The 25413-nt window shown below is 41.9% G+C and overlaps 2 protein-coding genes across 3 annotated transcripts; one reads left to right on the top strand and one right to left on the bottom strand.

Moving 5' to 3' along the window:
- The first annotated feature begins 6 nt into the window (after positions 1–6).
- On the top strand, positions 7–5957 carry LOC102780070 (charged multivesicular body protein 1B1-like). The gene is made up of 8 exons (XM_006781782.2): positions 7–332; positions 649–746; positions 840–986; positions 1991–2059; positions 2152–2259; positions 2406–2449; positions 2642–2714; positions 5829–5957. The coding sequence occupies exons 1-8, from the start codon at positions 317–319 to the stop codon at positions 5874–5876; spliced, it is 603 nt and encodes a 200-aa protein (XP_006781845.1). The 5' UTR covers positions 7–316; the 3' UTR covers positions 5877–5957.
- Positions 5958–16504: 10547 nt separating this feature from the next.
- On the bottom strand, positions 16505–23485 carry tbx22 (T-box transcription factor 22). 2 transcript variants are annotated; one of them, XM_006781786.3, is made up of 8 exons: positions 23158–23430; positions 22463–22721; positions 21205–21306; positions 20956–21130; positions 18763–18927; positions 17896–17960; positions 17555–17640; positions 16505–17461 (listed from the first exon to the last, which is right to left on the bottom strand). In XM_006781786.3, exons 1-8 carry the CDS (start codon positions 23291–23293, stop codon positions 16935–16937), a joined length of 1515 nt encoding a protein of 504 aa, XP_006781849.1. In that variant the 5' UTR covers positions 23294–23430; the 3' UTR covers positions 16505–16934. The 2 variants fall into 2 exon arrangements, with proteins under 2 accessions (XP_006781849.1, XP_087708863.1); XM_087852737.1 differs by having other exon boundaries at positions 16505–17640; positions 23158–23485.
- Between the last annotated feature and the right edge of the window lie 1928 nt (positions 23486–25413).

Here is a 25413-nt window from a genome sequence, read left to right as displayed (position 1 = left end):
TAATCTTTCACACTTAGCATTTTTTGCGAGCGATGGAATTTCTTTTTTAACTGCCTAACCAACGGATTAATATTTCACGATTATAAGAGCATTTTGGGGGACAGAAAGACAAATAAAAAAAATCTACCACTCTTTTTTAACCGAATTAAAACAAAAGCGGAAGTATCTGCAACCGATGCATCTTGCCTCGCTACACTGCCGTATGGTATAACCCTCAAAAATCAAAACAAGCATCTCCGGTTGAAAAAAGCGAGTGTCTGAATGCTACTTTGTATATTACGAAACTCAGTAGTTGTCTCAGAAAAAGACTTTCATCATGTCGAATATGGAAAGTATCCTTTCATTTGTACTCTTACGTACATTTGCCTAGCAAAACCGTAGCTAGTCATAAGCTGGGCTTGGTAATTAAGCTAACTCTTTCATACATGGAAGTTCTGCTCTGTTGTGTAGTTATGAGCAAAAACTTGACCTTGTTTTCACGTTTTTCTTTTTATATTTGCCTAAATTTTCGCTAGCATCATGATAACCACTGACTTGGGTTAAATAAGCTAAATGTATTCAGACTCGTCCTCATAGCATTAAATTGTAATTTGGATTTATTACCAGTGCTCTGCTAACATGAAACAACCCCTTGACCAGCTGCTCAAGAACACTTGTTCAACCTGAAATTTGCTGCCAAAGAGCTACAGCGTAACTCCAGGAAATGTGATAAAGAGGAAAAGTCAGAAAAAACTAAAGTGAAGCAGGTTGGTTTATTACACTTATTAGAGTCTTGAAAAGCTGGCCCACAGTATAACTGCACCGCGTGTTACACTGTGTGTGTATGCTGTGTTTCTCAGGCTATCCAGAAGGGTAATATGGAGGCAGCCAGGATCCATGCAGAGAACGCCATCCGGCAGAAGCACCAGTCCATCAACTTCTTGAGAATGAGTGCCCGGGTGGACGCTGTAGCCTCTAGGGTCCAGACAGCTGTCACTATGAACCAGGTCAGGACTGTGGGTCATGGGTTTGCAGGTCACTTCTCTTGCTTTCCCACTGTAATGTCAACGATGACCACCGAAAAACAATTTTAATGGCATACATTAAGACAGAGATGGTTCCCTGGCTTGAGTTGGTTGTACTTTGCTTTTTACGTTCCATTCAAAATCAAAATCAGTTTTGCTTCTCTTGGATTGCAGTGATTCTAAAGAATGATATAAGTAATTATAGTTGTGTACTGCAACTATTCCAGATATTTGTCACACATTCAGATGTGTAAATATAGTGGGGTTTTTTAAAAAATTTTAAAAGGTTATATATGTAAACCAGATTTCATCGTAGCCTTGCATGTGCTATGACATCAAAACCTCTTGTCCTACATTTACAAGCAGTGTGCTCGTTCACCACATCAAATGTTATGCATGTATTTTTTTCACTGTGCATGTTCTGAAAATGACATCTTATTTCAGAAGAGGTGAAGAGCGCAGCCACTTCAGAGTCAGGCAAAAGGGCTCGCAGACATGCAAACAAAAAGACACCAATAACATAATGTCATTAGAGGCGCTTTAGACCTTGGGCTATTAGCTCCTCGCTCTTGTGAGAGTGACGGCCTCTTTTAAATTGCTTTAATTCAGCATCACTACAGGAAAGGCACTTTTTCACAGAGTAAAGCGTAATAATGTCTGCAGAAATGGAAGGAGTGCGTGAGATGTTACAGCCGAGCAACACCTCTGAGCACCCTTGTGTGTTGCTATAATACCGCTGCCTCTCATTAAAGCTAATGCCATCGCATTCATTATAAACCCATTTACCGCAGCTTGTTTACCTAACGGTAGGTTTGTTTTTGACTAGATTAATCTTTAATCAGCATCATCCTAGAACTATTAGAGGTGCTTCTAGTGTGAGAGAGTCATGATAGAGTGTCTAGTTAAAAGGGTTAAAGTGACACCTAGTGGACACGTTGGAAAACAGCAGCCAAGCTTCAGTAGTTTATTTCATTTTGTTTTCCCAGGTGTCAAAATCCATGTCTGGAGTGGTGAAGTCTATGGATGCTACACTGAAAAGCATGAACCTGGAGAAGGTTAGAGGCTGTTTGCAGCATATGGCACAAAAACTATTCAGGAAATTTCTATTCGTTAATTCATTTTTTTGGCTCACTGTGTTTCTGCACAGATCTCTGCACTGATGGACAAGTTTGAAAAGCAGTTTGAGACTCTTGACGTGCAGACAGCTCAGATGGAGGATACCATGAGCAGCACCACCACTCTAACGACGCCTCAGGTAACACTTCTTGTTATCTCCCAAGAAGGAAACACTCCTGAGCCCTTGTTGCTGCTTATGCATGCAGGATCACTGCATTCTTATTCAGTTGTTTCATTTCTAAAGGCCTTTTTTTTAAAATTACTATTTGCTTGTTGGGTCCCTAGAATGAAGTGGATATGCTGTTGCACGAGATGGCTGATGAAGCCGGGTAAGATCTCTACGCTGTCTAAAAGCATTAGGAAAGAAATTGGCAACTGCAGTGTATAAAATGAACTGTACTAAAAGCTTTATTCAAATGACTTTCATTAAGATCTAGGATGCACCTCTTTCACTATTTACAAGGCTGCCTTGAAACACAAAAGGCTCATTAAGATTAATTAATTAGATTTTTATTTTTCAGTCTGGATCTTAATCTGGAGCTTCCTGCAGGCCAGACCTCTTCACTGGCTTCATCTGTGGCATCAGCAGAGCAGGTAAGATATCCCAGTAGAGCAGGGCGATATGAGCAAAAATATTTATCACAATATACATTTGAAAATTTGCGATAACGATATAACTGACGATATAATTGACACTAGACAAAATACTTTACAACTCCACAACTTCATTAGTGCAAAAAAACCCATCAATGTATTTTCACTTAAACAAGCAGCTGTTTTTTTATGTGCATTAAAGTTATATAAAAAATTTAACAGTGCAAATGCAAATTCCTTGCTGACAGTTTAACCAAAATGCATTTCCAGTGGAAATTGGCCAACATATCCTCAGCATAACCATGTTTAATATCCACAACACTTAAAAAGAGATTAAACACACACAATACGATAATATTATGTTGAAGCACCGTACATATCACTCTGCGAGGCTCCTGCCTACGTTAGCCGTAATGCTCCCAAAATCCATCAAGCGGTGCGGGTTCGTAGGGAGGAGCCTCGCAGAGTGATACGTACAGTGCTTCAACATAATATTACCGTATTGTGTGTTTGACAGATTTTTGAGCGCCGTGTACCACATAAAATCATTTAGAGGTTAGTAAACACAACCACAATTCATACATAAGACACTGGGGGGGCACTGTAGATTTTCAGGTAGCATGCTCTACCAAAAATAGTGCTTTGTTGTATATCTGACGGACGAAAGCTAAACCAGTTCCACACCACTGAAGTTGCAGCATTTTTACAAACCCATTCTGGTTCATCCGTTTCATTCAACAATCCGCTTTTGCCTTTCTCATTCTCCGTCGCCGTCATGCTTTTTCTGCCATGTGTGTATGAAAACAAAGGCACTGCGTATGCGCGTTTTACCCATATTCTATCACGATATTTAATTTTCTTATCGTTGCCCAACATTATACTGGTATTACCGCGAACAGTATGATATGGCCCAGCCCTATATACCAGCTGTTAAACATCTGTCCTTTAGAGCCGTGGCTGTGGTGATGTATGTGTGATATCTGACAGGGTTTTATTGAAGTGAGTCATCACCACGACCCTCTGGTGTACAAAAAAAAAAAAAAAATCTGTGCCAAATCAAGCGTGCTGATCCATCCACTGTGCCGATCCCACGGGAAATGAGGGAGCAAGTGACTGTACCTACTTCAAACCCATAAGTATGCAGGTCACTCTCTTATTGTTAAGCAGAATTTATGGTTCAGTGAGGGCAGCGCAGCCGGGGATAGCCCATCTACCTGCAGACCAGTGTGTGGGCTACTCTTGCTTATGCTGTGGAGAACAGTGTAAGTGTGAAACGGAGTGTAAAGATCAATGAAAAGTGTCCACTGACCCGCTGTCTGTGCTTTTCATGCTGTATTTTTGAAGTCACTAAAGGTTTTTTTTTGCGGTTTTCCAGTTCCCAGTAAACTCCACTGTTGCTCCTTTCTCTATTCCAGCCCACTTGTCAACCAGTCAGCATTTAGCAAACGCATATGACTTCCACTTTCAGTGACATTGGAATTTTGGAAAACTGCAGAGGAGCAAGTCTGTGTTGGGTGAAAACCGTGATACACTCGTTGTCTGAATGGTAGTGTGTACGCTGGAGGACACGTTTACGGGACCTTAAATTACGCTGTAGTCTGACTAAACCATCAGAAACAGACTTCATGAGAGTGTGCTGAGGGCCCGATGTTCTCTAGTGAGCTCTGTGCTCACCGCCCAGCATGTGGAGCCCGATTTGCATTTTCCATAGAACACCAGGATTGGCAGGTCCACCACTCGTGCTCTGTGCTTTTCACAGATGAGAGCAGGTTCACCGTGAGCTCATGTGACAGACGTGAAAGGGTCATGAGAAGCTGTGGAGAATGTTATGCTGCCTGTGACATCGAACATTGATTCTGCAGGTTGATCATTTTCATTTGCATCAAACGATGTGACATCCCTTCACTCCTAACGCATTACCTCGTCCAATCAGTGTAGATATCTATGTGATTTATTTTCCCAGTGAGATCTGATGTGTTTTCAAAGTGTTCCTTTAATTTGTTTGAGTAATACATGTTCTTCACATGCCATTAAGGGTCAGTCAGTGGGATTTGTGGAACGTGTGAAGCCACAAAAAGGATCATCATTGTCTTTCCTGTTTAAGGAAACTTGTCTTTTATTGAGGTTTTCCTCGGTTTGTTTTGTCCTTTTTGTTAGTGTGATTCCTTTGTTACTCATCTTTAAGCTCCTAAGACCCGAACTCTTCCATTGCATGCATTTTTAATTTCTCTTTGATATTTGGGCATATTGGGGCCTGATGAATGTAAAAACAAAGAATTACCAGATTTTATTTTATTTTTTTTTACCTTTTTCTGTTTTTAAGAAAAGTAAGAGCCACATATTTGTTTAAAATTTTGATAGAACAGTAGCAGTAAAATGTCCTCGTAAGTGGATATCAGGCCCTTGTAGAGCAAAATTAAGTATTTTGGTCTAAATAACCCAAAATGTGATGTCCACATATGTGGACGCCAGGCCCTAGGAGGTTAAAGAACATTGCTGTCTGTCAGGCTTAACCCTGTATCCCTGTAAACCTCACACAGTTACAGCAGTGAGCTGGTTGGATTTTACTTAATGGCTCACCCTCTGTTTCACTGTAATACATTTGGATGAAAATTGCTTGAAACCGAGAGATTGGTTAGCGCCCCCCTGGGAACAAGTGCTAGGAAAAAATGTGTATTCCCGGATAGCAAAAGATAGCGAATGAAAATTTGAATTTCAATCAATTAGCAGGTTTCTGGAAGTTGCAAGGATTTTGGATCGCCAGGTGGTCACTGACTGGTTTCCGGGCATGCACGACTGGGAAGATAACTAACAATATCTTAGTACCTGCAGCCCTCACTAGGATGACCTGCTGTCTGTTGTTTTGAAAATGTGTACATGATGCTGGCTGCAAACTAAATCTACCTACAGGTATAAATATTTAAAGGAGCCGGAACATAAAAGATTTACAGTTTTTATAACTCTGTTCTTTTCTTCAGCCCTAAGAACACACAAGATCAATATATTGAACTGGACTATGAATGATTTAAAACCAAAGCTCCTGTAATAAATGTTTCCTTTGACCTAGCTGTCTCCATCTGCTGATTTCTCTCTCGTCTTTCGTGCCGTCATCAGGATGAGCTCTCCCAGAGGCTGTCCAGGCTGCGAGACCAGGTGTCATAGTGACACGGCGAGGAAAACAACAAGGAGGGACAAGAAGAAGGAGCAAAAACACGGAAGGGCCAATAAAAACAAAAAGTGCAATGTGCCTGCAGGCTTCATGCCCTCCTTTATATTCTTTTTTTTTTCTTTTGAGAAAAGCCTGAAAGCAGAAAATGATGTTTTTATAAGAAAGCAGGCTTTCAGTCCTGCAAGTGCGTACAGCTATTACCTCAGTCTAAGCTGCTTATGTTGCATGTGTATATAATGCAAAGCAAAGTAATATATTTATTTATGTACTAATTTATTTCCTAACTGAATGGATATTGTAAGGGTGTACTTTTACTGCTACTGCTGACGGTGTTGACACTTTTGTTTTTTGCTTCCAGCGTCAGCTTTGCTGTCGTAATACAAAATTCTCCAGGTGAAATAGTTTCCTTGAGTGTTTAATAGAATTTTCTTCATGTAGCAGTAACCACTCCAAAGGCTCACATCGCACTGCTATTCACAAACACAAAGTCATTAAAAGTATTGCAAAATCTCGTCCTTGTCACTTTTTTGTTGTTGTTGTTGTCCTTGTCATTTTGTGTTTTGGATGAAGTATGCAGCACACATTCCTCTCGGTCTCTCCATTTTTCTGCGTGCCCCTCCCTCTTTCTCTTCTTCAACAGGGAACAGATGAGAGGTCAAAGGTGTCACCTGTAGAGGAAGCAGCCTTCTGCCACTCGCATGCCAGTACCTCATTACACACACACACACACACACAGTGTATCTCTGGGAGGGAGGCACGTCTCAGCTGGGAGCCATTACAGGTGCCGTCCTAACACACACACACATATATCTTCACATGAACACGTTCGCAACCCTGTAGCGAGGGGAACTCTCCGGAGTGACACTCGGTCACCTCTGACCTCTTTTGTGTCCCTCCTAATCATCATCAGCACAAACTTAACTACATCCACAATCATCATCATCAGTGCTCGCAGACTGACACAAGTCTCTTGTTTGCGCTTGCTTCCAGACACTTTGATGAGTTCGAGGTCTGCAGTACGTTTGAGCACGCACCCGCTCCTTTAAGTCCTCAGTTCTTCTTATTTTCCACTGACCTCCGTGATCCAACAGCTGTCAGTCATTTTTTTTCTCCACCGTTTTTTTGGGGGTCTAAAATTAAAATTCCGTGTTCCTTTTGTGGTAAGAACCACAAAATGTATTTGATACTTTTGTGTGTGTGTTTCAAATCTAATTTTAACCCTCAATGGCCGTCTCTTCTCTTTCAACATGATTAAAGCTGGGAGTCTTTCACCGCCTGCCCCCTCCACTGTGTGCATCTCAACATATGTGCAGGGGATGTTTTCACCAGATGTGCAGGAGACAACTCCTGTGTGAGCAACACCGCAGGGAGAAACCTGTGTTTGTATGTGTGTGTGTGTGTGTCAGGTGTTGATACCTAGCAGCTCTCCCCTCCAGTCAACACCTCCCTGTCCAGGTTCCTACAGGAGGGCCACTTGCTGACAGGAAGGGATCTGGTGGGCTGTGGGTTGTGTCCCTGTGGTTGACCCTTCTGCTTGTGCACAGTGTGTGTGTCTGCATGTCTGTGTTGGTGGGTGAAAAGCTGCTCAAAGCCACAAATGCTGGCTCAGCGAAAAAAAAACTAATTGCAACAGGGGGGATTGGTTAGACTTCCATATGATTCATGTGCAGGATATGAAACAGCAAGTTTAAAGAGTCATAAACTGGGTTCAGCAGGAAGAGATGAATACCAAAAAGTCCCAAATTATTTTCTGGAGAATTAAATAGAAGGAAAACGAATTAATGGATCCCTAATGAGTTATTAACTTCCTGATAGTTCCCTTGAAAGTGCTAAAAAAAAAATATGGTACTTATTATAAAGAAAACTTGTTGTACTTGGATAACACAGGTTTATATAAACAAAGATGTTTTAATAATCATTTAATTGTTCCAGGATAAGTTTCAGTTTTCAGTGCTAAGTTTTCTAATAATGCAGTTTTGTTATTGTTCAAAAACCATACAGTGGTGACGAACGCAAAGAAACAAAAATTAACTAATACCTAATGAAATAATTAGCAATCATTTATTGTTTAATTGTGTTTAAATTACATATGATGTGCAACAAATTATCTAGTTTCTTACAGGAAACGTAATGTTGAAATTTAAGAAATCTCTGATTTGCAACATGAATGCAAAAAAATAACTAAATTGTTTGATCAGTTTTTATTATTTAAACCATTATAAAATCCTGATGTTGTACTTTTAGAGTATACTGTGATTAAATCAAAATGATGAGAAATGTAAATAAACGTAACATCTGCAGTTTTAAATCTAACACATACTTTTTCAGTGAAGACCACATTTGCCCATCACATGTGTCTTACGCTCATCTTTTTTGAGTGTGGATGGTAAGAAGACCGATATTTAAGGTGGCACAGTACATGGAAAAGTGCAGCGCGGCCTCATTTTCCTCCTCTCCTCTGCTTGCCTTCCTTCCACCTCTCAGCTTCCCATTTTAAATATTCAATTACCACGCGTGAAGGGTCAGGTCAAACACAGGAAGCCGAGCTGATTGGTTCTACTCAGATATCGATGGTCGTGTGTGACCAATCGCTGCTGCTCAGGGCTTTGCCCAGCTGCTGCTCTGTGTGTGTGTGTGTGTGTGTGTGTGTGTGTGTGTGTGTGTGTGTCTAATCGTTCCAGACCACGGTTTCCCTGGGTTTCCACTCACCTCTTGACCACTGTATCCTGTCAGACGTGTAAACGCTGCTTTTAATCAGTTTTACCGTCTCACACACACACATACACCCAATGCAGCTGACCCTGTCCATCCCTGCTCTGTAAAGCACGCTTCATTAAGATTTAACTGATCTCCTGCTCACACACCCCTCTCACAACCTCTGTCAGGCACACACCTGATCCTACCAGCGCTGTTAACCCCCCACCCCCCACCCCCCCAACTTAACCCTCACCTCACCCCATCATCCACCCTGATATCTCTTACACTGAAACAGCTCGTCAGCTCGGACATGCATCCTTGACTGTATGTGCTACGCTTCCAAATCTGCGTTTGACGTTATAATTGATAAAAATCAAACAAATTGGAAGACCCAGTAAGACCATGTGTTACAAAATAATAACCATAATTCATCATACTTTTTTTTTCGTGTTTTTGCTTTTGTCTGATTTGCTCTGTTAGCCAAACTGCAGAACTTAACACATTAAAGTAATAAACTCGACACTTAAATATGGATGCGATTTTCCTTAGTGGAGAGTCTGGTCCATTCATCTTCTTCCACTTATCCAAGGTTGTAGGAGCTTAGCAGAGTTGTCACAGAGCAAGAGAAGCTTGGTGGAACCTGGACAGCTCGCTGATCTGTCACAGGGCTAACACACAGAGAGAGACAGAAAACCATTCAAACTCACATTTACACCTACAGCCTATTTAGAATCATCAGTTAGCCTGACTCCGTACATGTCTTTGGACTGTGGGAGGAAGTTGCAAAGAACCCCCACAGACACAGGGTTAGCATACAAACTCCATGCAAAAAGGCTAACCGGGCTGTGCGGTGACACTACTAACCACTACACCACTGCACCTCTATAGAAGTTAGGTCACCCCAACAATTTCATTTTGCACCACATACCCGCTAAACTCCTGTCATTCACATCAAAGTCACTTCATGTGCTTTATGTTGAGTCCTGATACTTGTGCACTATTTAATTTATCTGCTGTGCTACTATTGTTACTTTATAGCTTCTTAATGTATCGAGTGCTTACATTATGCAAGCCTAATCCCACCCCAGCTGAGTCCGACTGTGCCAGAGGTTTCTTCATGTTAAAGAGAGTTTTTCCTTCCCGCTGTCACCACGTGATTACTTGCAGGGATCATCTGATTGTTTGCGTGTTCTCTGTAATGCCTTACCATATTAAAGCCTTAAAACTGAACTAAATGCTTTATTTTCCTGTAAAGGGTTGGGCACACTGAAATACAACCAAATATGAGAAATCTTTATTGCATTTGGCATCTAAAGCATGCTTTGCTAACACTTTACAAAAGGACACTGAAAAAAATGGCTCCAGAATGTTATACTAGATAGTGATTAATAAATTATCTAATAACTGTTGATTAGTCAGTGGTCAAGCCATAACTCCACCCCGACCCATCCTACTGAAAACTGCAGATTATACAGAATTTATCTGCTAGATTTTTAACTTTTAACTAGAACAAAGAAACAGGATGACATCATTGGCATTTTTACGCTGCCTCCCTGTTTGTTTTAGAACTGATTGTAAGAGCTTATTGATTAGTATCAAGGATCTTCATGGTCTTCCTCCCGCCTACACGTCTCACCTCTTACTACCATATGAACCAGTATGTATCCTGAGAGCCATGGGCAGAGTTTTTAGGGGCCTGGCTGAAAATGAAAAGAGAGCATTTGAAGTCTGGGCCTGGAGGCTCTGCAACAACCTGCCCGAGGAAACTGGGTCAGTGAAGTCAGTCGTTGCCTTCAAGTTGAGTCTTAAAACATACTTTTTATTGATTATAATTATGAACTGCACGGGTCACTAGGTACATTTAATAAATTATTTTAGTAAGTTATTAGGGAAGCACTGATGAATGACTCCCTGACTCTCGGGTTGCTCCTGATTTGTTCCTCGCTCGTTCTTTGTCGTCTCTTGTGTATTAGCCACGTCTCACTTTGCTGGTAAGGTGATTCTGGCATAAGCAGTGAGGATGAATCGGTTAATAAGGTGTTTGTCGATAGTTGTTGACAAGAAGGTTGTATTCTTGACAACGAGGGAAACAGGAAGAGAAGAGAAATCTACCGAGGATTTCTGCCCCTGGAATAACGTTGTTATAGCAGTGGATGTGGCAGAGCTTTGTGTGTGAGGATTGCATGTGTGTGTGTGTGTGTGTGTGTGTGGTGCATATGGTAAAATACTCTGCAGGTCTGCTGTTAGTCACACTTCCGCGTCTCAAATTGAATTAGCGTTGACAGCGCACAGCGCCGGCCGCGTGTATGTGTGTGTGTGCACCGGGGGCACTAGCTGTTGGCAAGCTGTCCACGTGTGTGTGTGTGTGTGTGAAACACAAGAGAAAGACGGCCTTTCCCCCCTGAAATCAATTACGCAAGTATAGGTCTGTGGATGTGGGGGTGAGAGGGGCACATCCTGTAGAAGGCAGCCCAGACAGACAGCACCATCTGGGGCAGCGGGCGGGTCGACCCTTGGTTGAAACATGAAAGAAGCAGAGGCTTGGATAAGAGGAGAGGAGAGTACAGCCTGGTGCTAAATCACTTTTTTCTCTCCACCCCACACCCTCGCCTCATCCTCTCATCTGCCATCCGATACATCAGCCACGGAGCATCATTCTCACTCAATCACTCTCTGCCTCTATTCCTATTTCCCCCTCTCCCCCTTCTGTATCTGTCCCAGGAGTGATAACCTGTCATACACAGGAAGCAAAAAGAGGTAAGAACGATCTATCCCTCTGCCAGAGATAGGGGCAAAGAGAAAAAGAATATCTCACATCTCTTGTTCCAAAGGGGTTGATGTATAGGCTTGTATTAAATAAAACCAATGCCAGAGACTCTCTCTCTCTCACACACACACACACACACCTGTAGAATCACACTTTAGCCTAACAGACAAGGGGAGGAATTAGCAAACACACACTTTCTCCCAGGAGGAGTGGAGCTGCTCATAAAGGGTAGAACGTGTTTTTTGGACAATCTTTGTGCAGAAAGTGCTTTAGCTAAATGGATGCACTGTCACATAGCTGCAAGTGTGTTAATTATGTTGAATCCCTTTTTTTGGGCTTCTTAAATTAGGAGATCCAAAGATAAAGCATGATGCATGGACTGAGAGAAATGATCTTAAGTATAAATTTGGGAAATGAGGGAGAATGCAAGAACTGGTTGGGTGATTAACACTTTTTCTGAAGAATGGCATGAGTCTGAGGCCCAGATGGAACATGCAGAGGAAACCCCAAAACTCACACATACAAACACGGAGGCCAGCTGCCAGACCACATGTTAAAACGGTTTGTCCTCCACTCATCTAACCTCTGCTCCTGTAAGACAGAGGCTTGTCAGGGAGCACATGCCAAAGCGAAGCCCCCATGACCCCCGTCTACGCACACGTGTGGCCGTACTGAAAGGTATACACGTGCATATAAATAGAAATCTAACTCATTGAGACTTCTTGCGCTGCGTCAGAGAAGAGGTTTTGGACTATATCTGTAACTAGGAGGGAGATAACGATCACAGAGAGGAGGAGAGGAGCACTTTCACTGTAACTGTGCAGCGTACGCCTGGTCGATGGGGCGGTAGAGGAGTGCTTAATAACTGTTAAACTGCTCTTGCTTTTCACATTACTCACAGAGTGTAATTCAATTTCAGCCACAGCTGGTTTCACTTTTAACTTTACAGCTGAGCTCAGTCATGTCCCATAATCTGACCTGATAAATAACCAGCTTTTATTGAATTTGCAGAGAAAATAGGGTCCAGTATAAACCTTCACGAGAGACACGCAGAGGTGAACACGAGTTTGGCTGCTGGGCGTTTAAGCTGAATGAGCATGTGTGTGTGTGTGTAAGTGGGTGTATGGCAACTATTATTAACTGACATACACGTGTTAGTGGTGTGTGTGTTTCATGTTTTTTAATCTAATGAAGGCAGAGTATACTTACACGTTCCGACTCTCTGCTGAGCCTCTCTCCTGTTTCAGGATGCCATTTCACATGATTGGAAACAAATGACTTCGGGGTCACATTTCTTTCCCTTTACCACCTGTCAATCACAGTGGAACAGTCCAGAAAAAATCAACACACAAAAAAAACACAAGCCACCCTTTCTGTTGTTTCATAAGCGCAGCCTCCATGTTATTTCAACCAGAGGATTATGCTGACTCGGTATAAGGCAAATTCATAGAGCGGATGAATGGGCAGATATGGATATTCTTCCACAAGTTGATGAAAGATTAACCCAGCTGTTACCTTCAACCCACTATGGGGTCTAACCAACACAGCGAAAAGATGGATAGTAGATCCTGTGATGTCACCCACTGGTTAGTAAATTTATAAAGCCTTGAGCTCAACTTTTTCACATCGCCATATTGAAAGCGGATATAACGGGAGAGCACGGGACACCACACAGTCTTTGGCTAATGACTTGTGATTGACAAGTTGTTAGAACTTGTTGACAAGAGCTAACAAATTGTCAACGACTTAAGATTTACAAGTCAATGAGCAAACTAATTTGTCTTTTCTGTCTTAAATTATAATCAGATTTCACAAAGTGAATTTCACATTTTTTCTGTATATAAAACTAGCGACTCAGCCCATGAAGTCACTAGGAAAGTGTTTAACGAGGGAGCTAAGGGACATTTTCTTATAGACTTAGCCTACATACAATACACATCCATCTTTTAAGTGGTTTTAAAACATATCCTGCTAATTTATAATCTATGAATACATGTAACTCTCATTACTGAGAGTCAAAGGAACTATTGTTGCTTTTATATTCTTCCAAGTTTCCAATTTTATGCTAAGCTAAACTAAGCTAAGATAAGCTAAGCTAACCATGTAAGAACCCTGCTTCCGGGTCCAAACTACTCTGTGTTTATTAAGGTTCTATGAAATCTGAACAAGCCCCTAAAAAAGATATTGATAACTGTCGGCCTATCTCGGTTTTTTATTACCACTGTTCATTTTAAAGCTTTGTTTTAAAAACCTTACGATGTAACTACAGCCCAGCTCACGCGGCAGTATATTAATGACTAACCCCTTATTGTGGATGGATTATCTCTGTTGTTCTTCTGACTGAAGTTTGGTCTGTTTACAGCATCCTGCCATGCGATCGCATTTGTCCCTAACCATCGGGAACACCCGCGTTAACTTATCGAGTGGAAAAAAGTTAACGTTCATCCTCCAGCTTCTCTGTGCTAATGTGTTTATATTATGCTAACCATAGCTGTGTAGCCAGCTAGCCCAACTTCAGTATCCCAACAAACGTCACTGCTGTTTAGTTTCCTGTCCTTATTTATGTCGGAAGCAGAGCTGTATGTCTTAATTTTTTCAGAAGTCTCTCAGTCAGAACATGGTATATTATGTTAAGTGAAAACTAGCGAGCTTACTTCCTGTTAACTTCTAACGCCATTAAATTTAATAAATTCTGTTGTCATGGATGCCTGGATGTTAAACGTAATTGTTACACCTGGTAGAGCAGCCACACTGATCATTTTATTAAAGATGAAAGAATTTAAACAGTTTTTAGCTCTCAGTGATACTGCAGTGTTAGTTTGACTTTGGGACCTGAAGTGGAGTTTGGACCCGAAAACAGCTGATAACGTCAGACTTAAAAACCGGATACTTTTGCAGTTAGCTAGGTAGCTTTTTTTTTTTTTTTTTACTTTTTTAAAATTTGTTTTATGAATTCTGCTTTCCAGATGAAATTGGAAGACAGAATTTACAATTCCCAGTTAGAATTTTCATCTTGAACAATTTAAATCAAACAAAATTAAAAACAATAAAACAAAAAAATTTCCAATTTGGAAAATCGGAGCAGTCCCGCAAACCCCAAATTAACAATCCAAGATGGCATGAGCGAATGGCAGTAAAAGTGTAAAACCTTTAAAAACAATTAAATTTAATCTTTACTGCCACTATCACGTATTTGTGACTTGCTAAATAAGCCATTCACGGAGTACTGATCAGGATCTATCCATAAGCGTGCTGCAGGTGTGTTTTTAACCATAAAAAAACAAGTATTGCACTGCTTTGCTAGTGACATATGACTGGCTCTACCTCCTAAGAAGCTAAACAAATCCTGTTTTTTCTTGCTTTTCTGACTTTACTGCTGTAACGAGTTCTGAAATGCACCTTTTCTAGGTGGAACATAGACTAGTGGCATATTTCTCCTTCTACTGGCAGAAAAATTGTTTGATGGACATTGATGAGGTACAGCTGTTCAGCTTTTTGACCATTACAGGTACACCATTCATCATGGACTTTACGTAGTCTGACATGATACTATGAACACTGCTATATGCTGAAACCAACAAGTATAAGAGTACAGTGTAAGTGTGCTCCTTCATGTATTAATTCACAGTGTGCAGTCATGGTAGATGGCTGCCCCCAGCTTGAGCCTGGTTTTGCCAGAGGTTTCTTCCTGTTAAAAGGGAGTTTTTTCTTCCCACTGTCACCAAGTGCTCACAGCATAGGGGGTTGTTTAATTGTTGGGGGTTCTCTCTATTATTGTAGGGTTTACCTTACAATATAAAGCCCATTGAGGCGACTGTTGTTATGATTTGGTGCTATGTAAGCAACACTGAATTTAACTGAATTTTATCAAACACAGTTTTAGCTATTTCAGACTCTATGAATCTGTGTCAAACCTCTTGTTTATCTTTTTCAATTTAGCACACTCATATTTAGGCGCACATGCTCATGTTATCTTTTTCCTTCTAATATCTACCACAAGTGTGTGCCTGCTTCACTAAAGAGTGACAGGTGCAATGTTCAGCCCTCCTGGTATGAAAGCAATTTGTCTAATTGAAAGATCAGGAATTAGAAGGGAGTTTAAAATGATTGTCCTATGCAGGCCAAATGGAAATGACAGACAGTATCAAATAACCTGTCCAGATTATGTCAGTCTGCAGACAAAGAGCAGGCTGTTTGATAGCGGCGCACCTGACCATTCACCAAAACACGGGCCATCCCCTTACCGAGATCCTCAATTAACTTCTTCCTGCTATTTCCATGTCCAGCTCACATTAGCTCACCGCCATGCTCGGCTGTGACAAGTAAATTGCTGTTTGGTTATGACCGTTTGTCGGGAAACAGGCCATTTCCCTCTCCCTCCCTCCCCACTTTTCCTAAACTGCTGTTCCTAGCTCTGCTGAGAGGGAGGAGAGAGACAGGGATGAACGGGTGCTGGTTTCTGACTGAGCTGAAGGCAGGAATTATCACATCAGTGGCTGAACGGGCGTGCCCCATTTGGTATGAACGCAAAAAAAACCCCCAAAACAACCGTGTTGTGTTGGCCAACGGTAGTGATAGCTTTTCATTTGACTCTGAACGTCTTTCACATTAAAAAAAAGCTTCTGCTACACAACAATCAAGAAAATAGCTGATTTAAACTGTTTCAGAGAGCAAAGCTCTCGTTCCGAATAAAGGGCTCTACTGAATAACCATTTCACCTCCATGCATCTCTGATTAGCCTTATTATTGGTAATAAAATGCAGGAATGGAAACTGGCTGCCTGGATTCTGGCAGCTGTTGTTCTTCCCCTAAAAATCACACAGAAACCTGATGAGCTCATGTTATTAGTCAGGGGTGGCCAGGCCTGACGCAGAGATTCAAAAACACAAAACATGCTTTTGTTCACTTTAAATGGACAGCGGCAGATAATTGGAACATAATGTGCACCCTTTCATCATGTCTCCTTCAAACTTGCTTCCTGTTGCTCAATACTGCATGTGTGCTTTACTCTGAAATACATTTGGCATTTATGTTCAAGCAGAACTGTCATTATGTGTGTGCTATGTGTGCACTGCCGTGTTTGAAAGTGTGTAAAAAGACCATTTGGAAGTTGTGGAGCTCAACAAAAAGCACGAAAAAACTTTAATGGGCACTTATGGTCAGTTTAACAAACACGTTCATTATAATAGTTCTGTTACATACCTCATTGCTGATGCTCTTTGGTAACACTGTTACAGCCCTTGATGCAGTAAAACTGTGGACTGAACTGTCAAAAGCAATCTGTCCCGAATAAAAATCTGCATCCTGCCTGAACAGGAATGTTTCTGTTTACTCCGTTTTTGGCTTCTCTGGCTCTAGACGAGATTGCAGAATGAAAAGGAGCTGCTCACAATCTGGTTCGGGATCGCTTGTTTGTGCTGGTAACTCCAACACGTTTGTGTAAAAGAGTTTATAAATACAAAGAAGTCCCCACAGCCACATTTCTCCTCTCAGTCGGATCAAGGAGGATCAGCCCTTTCTGTTTTGTGTGTTCAGTTTTGGGATTGTTATGGTCAATGGGCCGGAGCCCGCAAGTGCCGTCCAGCCGTCAGAGGCAGTGGTTGGTGGTCGGGAGCCAGGGAGGCTGGCGCAGCAGACAGTCTGTAGTGTCTTCGGCTAGTTTGGGGTGCCGGGAAATGGCTGCGAGCTGGGGGTTCAGAGGGAAGCTGTAGCGGTAGAGGCAATACGGGCTTACAGTGTCTGAGAGATGTGGGGGGAGAGGAGAGCTCTGAGAGCTGAGAGGGCAGTGTAAGGGGAGTAGGCAAGGAGACCCCGGGGACTCGTGAGGACACGGGTCCCTGCAGTGGGGCGGTTTCTTCCCCTGCAGCGCAGAGAACAGCGGGAGGTCTGTGAGAGGAGGCAGAGGGGAGAAGCCTCTCAGTCTGTCTGCTCCCAGGGAGGAGAAGGCTCTGCTGGGCAGAGGGGAAATGCTGGGTGAGGTGGTGGAGGTCTTGCTGTAGAGGGGGAGAGTGAAAGCGTGGACAGCGGCGTCCTGGCAGGACAGCGGGTGAAGGGATGAAGATGAAGAGACGGGAAGGAGGCTCTTCACACTGCTGGTGGGCGACCCTGAGCTCCCTGTCAACGGACAGGACAGGAAAAAAATAAGACACTGAATCAACACGTTAAAAAAGTCAAATCTCAGAAGTAAATAGAGCTGGAGCACTTTACCTTGGAGCTGTATGGTGAAAGGCTTGAAGTCCAGGCTGAAAGGGCCTCTCCAGGGATATGACTCGAGCAGGCCATCCAACACTCCCCTGCACACACACACACACACACACACACGTATTTATACATACTGTAAAAGCAATGAAAAATGTTATTCCAGGTATTTAAATTTTGGTACTGAGAGGTGTGAAATTCTGCACTACTCAGCTCAGCTTTATTTGAAGGTTTTATGTGGCTTCAGATTTCAGTGGTTGAACTATAGATCCCTCTTGGGTCCTTTAGTGGAGCACTTTCAGCTAAATAAAAAGTGTTTACGTTCAGCGTTCAGTGAGAGTTTGCTATACCTATTCCTTCCTGGATCTCGGAAGCCTTTGGCGAAGGGGTTCCTGTCGATCTTCAGTTTTGTAATCTGGCCCAGAGGAGAGGAACAGACACGGGTTAGAGTGGATTTGTCAACGGTTGACATGCTTAAGCTAACAATGAGCTCAGCTTTTACAATAGAGTAGAGTGGCAGAGCACCCCCGCTGGACTGCATCTCCCAGCAGCACCCAAGGCGATCAGCCATGTCAAACAGGGGTTCTTGCAGAAGAGGTTCAGGGTCGTTCAGTTTTATCCTGTGCTTTAATAGGCCGTGGACGGCGGTAGTCGGCGCAGTCACAGCTCGTTACTGCGTTTCTGTAATAACACGTTCACTGATAGTAAAATGAGCCCTGATGAAAAGACCTGGCAGTCCCTGCGGAGGGCTCTGTTACTGGAGGAATGGTAGCCAACAGCAGGGTCAGGTCCCCTCGACGGGAACACACACACACGCCCTCTCTGAGCAACTGGACCAGCAGAAAATCAGAACACTGCAAATTTATGATTTGGCTGCGAGCACATGGAACCGGGCCTCACTGGCTTCACAATGTGGACATTTTTATGAGGTCAAGAAGCCTGAGCTGTTCACTGGAACATCATCATAACAACCGTGCCAAGGAAGAAAAGGCTAAACATCTGTTTTTTGATTAAATCTGGCAAACAGTAGTAACACAGAGTCACTGACTGATTTTTCTTTATTAAACATCACTTCATTTTTTTAATGTTCCAATTCATGAAAAAGTCAGATGTTTATTAAAGAAACAATCCAACATTAGTGCGCTTCGTTTCTGAGCTCAAACCTTCTGTTTGTGAGAAGTATTGAGAAGTATTTCAGCACTGCTGCTGAGTGTTACCTGCTGGTTCTGGTAGGCTGTGACTGTGGTGAACTCTGTTTCTGGGAAGGAGAAGCTGTGCACTCCGTCAGCAGGCAGCGACTGGATCTGAGACAAGTCCATGCGAGGGTTGTGTTTGATGATGTGCACACGCGGCTTGTATTTATGCATCGACTGAAGAATGATCTGCATCATGAGACGAAGAATGAAAGGCTTTTTATTTATTTATTTTTTTAAGGTGGACATCAATTTGGAATCATCTTTCAGATCAGAAACAGACATATCAAGTATTACAGCTGCATGTTCCTTTTTGTTTTTTATTAAAAAAAACTTTAAAATAAAAAAATGCAATTTTGTAAATCTGTCATTTCCATTTTTTTGTGCTAACATTAAAAAAAATAAAGAAAATACTGGCAAAAACTAAATTTTGCTGTACTTTGTCGTTTTTTTTTAATGTAAAACACATTTTAAAATAAATTTCATTCTTAAAAAAATAAATTAAAAAAGTGGATTTCAGGCTGTTTTAGATATAAATCTTCTTCTGGTGCACTACAGTAGGTTACATGACTAACAGGATAATGAAAGGAAATATCCAAGTCTTTAAAATACAATTATGAAGAGCTCTACATTTTATAAAAGTATTTAGCACAAATGTGCCTTTCATCAAATAAACACAATAAAACATCAAATATGGTTAAATATGTCATATTACTAACAAAGGTCTGACAAATTATTAGTAATACACTATGGGTTACATGTGACCTCTTTGTGAACAAAACAAAATATATGAAACAATTATTTTGTTCCTCATATAGGAGGAGTAAAACTGGTCTCCTAGAAGGTTTTTTTGGGGTTTTATAGCACAATTTTTGAGGTGGAATATTAATATTATCATTTTTTTAATATTTGGGAAAGTAGATTAAAAACACTGAAAAGAGTCAAAACAAACAAACATGTAAATGTAACAGTACAACTGTAAAAATGTGTGGTCCTAACATCTCGAGCAGCTGTGTTAAACTCACTTTGCGTCGTGGGCCACATACAGTCCACTTTGATGTTAAGTGATCTGAAATGGGCCGGGTCGGTGAAACAACATGATAAATGTGTAAAATTATAGAAAAGGCTATAATAGTTCACTGTTCTGGAATTATAAAGCCTAAAGCTCTTCTTAATACAGTTTAATATAAACCGACTATCCTGTAATTACAAACGTTTTTCTTTTTAAAATTATTGTGGACTCATTAATATTTTCATATTATTTGATATTTAATATTTGAAACAGTAACTTTCCTGTAAATTTAGCTCTTTATCTGTTAGTAAATTACTGTGATGTTGTATGATGAAAGGCGATGGAGGTGGAGAGGTTTTATTAATAGGAAAAGCTGTAAAATTTATGAAATTAAAGATAGAAATTTAAACTCTATCCACTCCTTCCCATTTTCTATAGCTGCCCAATGGGCCGGATTAGAGTCTTCAGCGGGCTGATTCTGACCCACAGGCGTTATGTTTGACACCTCTGATCTAGACTATTTCTTTTCACAGGAGAAAAGCCCAATAAAAAAACGGTAATGTGATATATGAGGTTTCACAGTGGAGGGAAACGCTTTCTAAAATAAACTCAGCACTTACTGACAAACAGCAATATGTTAAGAAAAAAAGTGAAGACAATTAAGTTAATTAAAAATGCGGTAAATGTCCATTTGAGATTTTACACTGACCACGAGAGATGTGGATTTCGAGAAAGTTATTCTTGTCTTTTTTCTTTTCTTTCTTTTTTTTTTAAACATGAAATTAATTTCACAAACACACAAGTTCCAGCGTGGCCGTATAAACAGCAGGATTGAGTAAAAAGCCTCCAGATGCCTCCCTGGTCACAACATTTGCAGATTGCTAAATCTTTCGCGGTAAACTTTGGAGCTGAGAAGTATTTCCGCTTTCTTCCTCCCTCTAAGACATCCAGGTTTCCCCTCGGTGTTACAAATGTGTAGGAGAGCAGTTTGAGGACTGAAACTCTCAACGCAGTCAGAAAAGCAACACGCAGAAACACATAAAAATGATTAGAAAGATTTGTTAATATCATGATCTAATACACAAAAATTAAAGAATGATATTCAGCACATCCGCTTAAAAAACGAACTCCCTTTCAATCTCAGTGCATCCGATCCTTTATCCAAAGCAAGAAGAGCAACAGGAGGCAGCGTGTGGGTTACCTACATGTCCCTTATCGTCCATCTCGTTATTGGTGAGCTTGACTCGGTCAAAACTGATGACCTGACGCATCCACGTCTCTCCTGCGCACGGGGAGTCCGGGTGCACGTAGAGTCGCGGCGAGATGCAGGAGTGATCCGTGTTTCCAGCCACCATCCACTGCGAGCTGTGGTACACATACCTGCGTGGAGGAAAGCGCGTGTAAGTAAAAGGAAAAAACAACAACAAGAAGAATATAAAAAAATCGACGCTCACCTGTAACGTTTGGAGTCCACGGGCATGACGTCCATCGCGACATAATACTGCTGGCAAGGGTCCAGATTGCGCACCTTGACGCGCACAGAAGGAAACATTCTCCTGATGAGAGGAGAGGAAAAATAACAAGAGAGAAGTCATGTTTGATCTCTTTAATGTAAGCTGCTTAATAAAACTGTTAAATGCGTATTTGGCCATCGCGGATTTCAGTTTATAACGACGCCTTAAAGACAAGAAGAGGCCGAGACGCTTCTGCCGGCCAGGTTCACAGGAAAGTTCAGGGACCTCCAGGGGCCCCGAGGGCGTCGTCACTGTCCGAGATTTACAGCGCGTGTTGTCGGTGATTGAGTAAACGGAACTTAGATTTCAGCGCGCAGTCATGTTCCAATAACTCATTTATCTGAGCAAGAACCCGTTTTCTGCGAACCTGAGATAGAAGCTTAATTACACTCCCAGCAACAAGTTTTCTCTGTGCAAACGATGCGTCACATAAAAGAGATCTTACAGATCGGCAAATATGGGTAAAATACAAGCTAAGAATTATTTAGAAAACGGTTTAGTTCATGAATATGAGTTAATTCACAAAAGCAAAAGTAAGTGACATATTTCCACGTGATGAAAAGCCACTTTCAGTTTTTGTTCTGCACCTCATAATTTGTTTAATGATAGCTGCCTCGTTAGTTTAGAGAGTGATCTTATTGTACACTGTTGTTCTTCTACTCGCCTCCGATTGGTTGTATCTCGATAGAGCGTTTTAAAATCCTCGATAAAGCCGCACCTGTGACCGCAGTACAGTTAATGTAATTATCATAGCCTGATAAGCCCGCTCCACATTGGATTTCATTTGCAACAGACGCTCTAATGAGGAAGCACACCTTCAGTTATCATTAAAAATGTAGACAAGTCTTTTTTAAATTTATTTGCGGGGGTAATCCCCTTCAGAGGCCCGGACTGAAAACTATACCGACGGGTTTAAATTGCACTAAGATAAAGTATCTGATTAAACTGTCGTTTTAACTGAAATCTCAAACTGTGGCACTAAAAACATAACGGCCAGACTGCACTGTATCTGGTGATCTACAGAAAAACGACTGTAGCTCTTTGCTTGTTAACGTGGAGGCAAATACGGTTGGAGTTTAAACGTTTTAAATAAAAAAGCTGGTTAAAGTTAGTAAAATCAGCAGGAAGACGGCTTGTGCGGGGCTAAGACTTCACACGAACTTCTTTGAATTTAGTCTTTCTTGCGCAGATGTTTTACCTTCCGGCTTTAGTGATGATCATCTCGGTGCCGATCTCGTAGAATCTCCTCCACAGCTCAGAGCCCTGCAGCTCTACTCGGACCTCTCTGTCCGGCCGACAGTCGCTCTCCTTCGGCTTCTTCTCTTCGCTGCTCGGGTCAGAGTCTTCAGTCTGTGATCTGTCAGTCTGACCCTGCGGGTCACAGGCTGAGGGGTCTTCTCCACTCCTCGGTGTCGGACATGCTTTCTGTAGCTCGTTGATGGGATATTTATTCTGGTCTGAAAAGTGGGGAAAGGAGTGAAAAAAGAGAAATGAGAAAAAACACAGAAATGTGTCTATTTTTTAAATATTTAATGGAAAGCCAGAACTTTGGAAGCTCTTTTAATTTGGGGAAAATTTAAAAATTGGTAATATTATAAATCTTATTTTACTTCATCAATGTTAAAGTTCCTAGAGCGAGCTAATTTTAGCTCCATTCCTCAAAAGCAAGTTCACGTGATAACTCTTGAGTTTTAACTGATTGAATATATTCTAAATCATGAGAATTTAAATTTTTGAGAACTTTAAATGTGGCCTAAAGATGAAAAATCAACTGAACCTTGCGACTAGAAAGTTGTGCGTTTTCTGTTTTCCCCCCCCCCCAAATTGTGCGTAAAAGTCCTTCAAATAAAAAGCAGCGGGGTGCTCTCGGTGGTTAAGCAAAAGTGTCCTCACCGGGAAAGATGCTCCTATCGCCGCTGGTGTCAGCGCTGCTCGGCTCGTGCTCCTCCGACACTTTAATCCTCTTGCAGGGCTTCCCGACCAGCGCCTCCACCGAAAAGGCGTGAGCCCGGGAGCTCAGTCCCTGCATCCTGGTGGGAAACACCGTCTGTACGGCTCCTGTATTCCCCCGAACTTTAACTTCGTCCCGCACAAAGTTCAGCGTCCAGAAGAGGACAGGCAGAGCAAACACCAGCAGCCGCAGCACCTCAGGGAGCTCCGCGTGACGCTGCGTAATTGAACCACTGCGTTCCCATGTGTTCTCCGAGACGCGCGCCCGCATCAAAAACACCTCCCTGATTATTGGCACGCCTCTTCTCCTCACTACAACATTTCCCCCCTTTAACCGGATCAACTTCTCGCCTTCCCTCTCTCACAGAAAGCTCGTTGCTCCGGTTCCGCTCTGCTCGTCATAGAGAAGGAGGGGAGAGCGCGCATTCCTTCACGTGCGGCTCCGCGCCGGAGCAGACATCCACCTAAACTCTAATATAACCTGAAATTCATATTAACTGAAACGAATGAGAATAAAGTGAAATAATAAAGAGTGAAATAATGACATTCATTTCATAATCAGTATTTTTGCGCTCGACGTTGGAACTTTGGAACCAAAACAAGCAGACATTTGGCTCAGTACGCACCTGAATTAAGCTTATCTGAAATATCTTTTTGTTAACGTTGACGTTGAGAGAAAAGTAAAAGGACTCGATAGATGTTGGATATTTTTGCTGTGTTACTTTGGTCTCGGAACAGCCTGTAGGAGCGTGTTTGCGGGCGTCACTGTCCTCAGAAATTCAAAATTCTTAGGTCAGTTCATAAATTTGGGCAATAATCTTCGACTCATATCAAATAATAAAATTAAACGTTTAAGACAAAAAATAAATTTGATGGCTTGAATTTATCCTTTATCTGCGTCAAATGTAAATGTTGTAATGTAAAGGACATTTTTTTTAACAAATAAGCCGTTCATTTGCATTCTAAGATGCCTCTCCTATTTAGACGGCCCATAGGTAAATACACTTATTCTGTCAAATATTATAAGGAGGCGAAAGGCACAAATATTTAGATCTGCTAACTCGGACCATCTGGGAGGTAAAATATCACCGTGAAACTCTCTGCATGTCTGCTGAAGCTAACATTTCCTATATTAATTTGAAGGCTTTCCGTAAAGCGCGCTCACGTCTCCCGTTTCCTTGGTACAGAAGTGGGGTTTTTTTTGTGTTTTTTTTAGAAGTGGAGTTCTTATTCGTGGTACCCGGTGAGGTTGTGCGCAATAGTCTGGTTCTCATAAATGCGTGGATCAGATGTAGTTTGGCGCACAGGGGGAAGAAAAAGGGTCTGTAATGACAGCTCGGGATTATTACATTACTGCTCGACATGAAATAGATCCGCTTTACACAAATAAAAGTCAGCAAAGGCTCTATTTAAAATGTTTTTTAATCACATGGTGTAATTGCTCTGAGGAGAAAACAAATGAGGGCTGTGTTTACAGCACGGTTGGTTTGGTTGCTGATGGAAATCTCTGACAACAGCCGGGAAATGGAGAACTATGACCAACCGGAATCACATGTTCCCTGTCATCATATAACCTGCTGTCGGACCCCGGCCTGGATTCGTGTTTATTCTTTCCTAACTTGTCGTTTTCTTGCAAAGCATCTCAAACAACCGCCGTGGTTTCAGGCTGGGGAGGGTGTAGCAGATCGGATCTGGCTGCGGCCTGCTGCTGTTCCTGCTGGCTTTTATTGGAAAAAGACGCTCAAAACTGATAGAAATAGCCTGCGCAGTCTCTTTCCTCGCATGTTTGAGAGATTGCTTTCCGTGCTGTCTTCGCCAGTCAGCTCATAAATCTTTCTCATGGGATTATGGGATGTCAGGAGAGTGATGACGAGCGATCGCCTCGCCTGGCTTTCTGCTAAACGGCCCGGCACCTTCTTGTTGCTTTCTGATTTGGCGCAAACCTGCGGCCGTCCCGTTCAGGGATGGCTGGCACACATGTTTCCTCTTATTAAACACAATATGCGTGCACGCGCTTGGAGGAAACAAGGGATTCAAATCCAATTAAGAGGGAGGCCTCGGGTTTCCATTAAAGCGGAAGTTCGATGACCAGCTACAATTAGGTTTCCCATTCATTTTTTTCGCCTTCCGGCTGCTCGCTGCCATGCTGTTGATTTGTATACAGGGCCTTAATTAATAGCGAATAATTGGCCTTAAACT

The sequence above is a fragment of the Neolamprologus brichardi genome, chromosome 2 (assembly GCF_056152115.1).
Source record: "Neolamprologus brichardi isolate AB-2024 chromosome 2, ASM5615211v1, whole genome shotgun sequence".
Taxonomy (NCBI): domain Eukaryota; kingdom Metazoa; phylum Chordata; class Actinopteri; order Cichliformes; family Cichlidae; genus Neolamprologus; species Neolamprologus brichardi.
The sequence above is the reverse complement of the archived record's forward strand: the minus strand, read 5'-3'. Positions and strand labels throughout refer to the sequence as shown.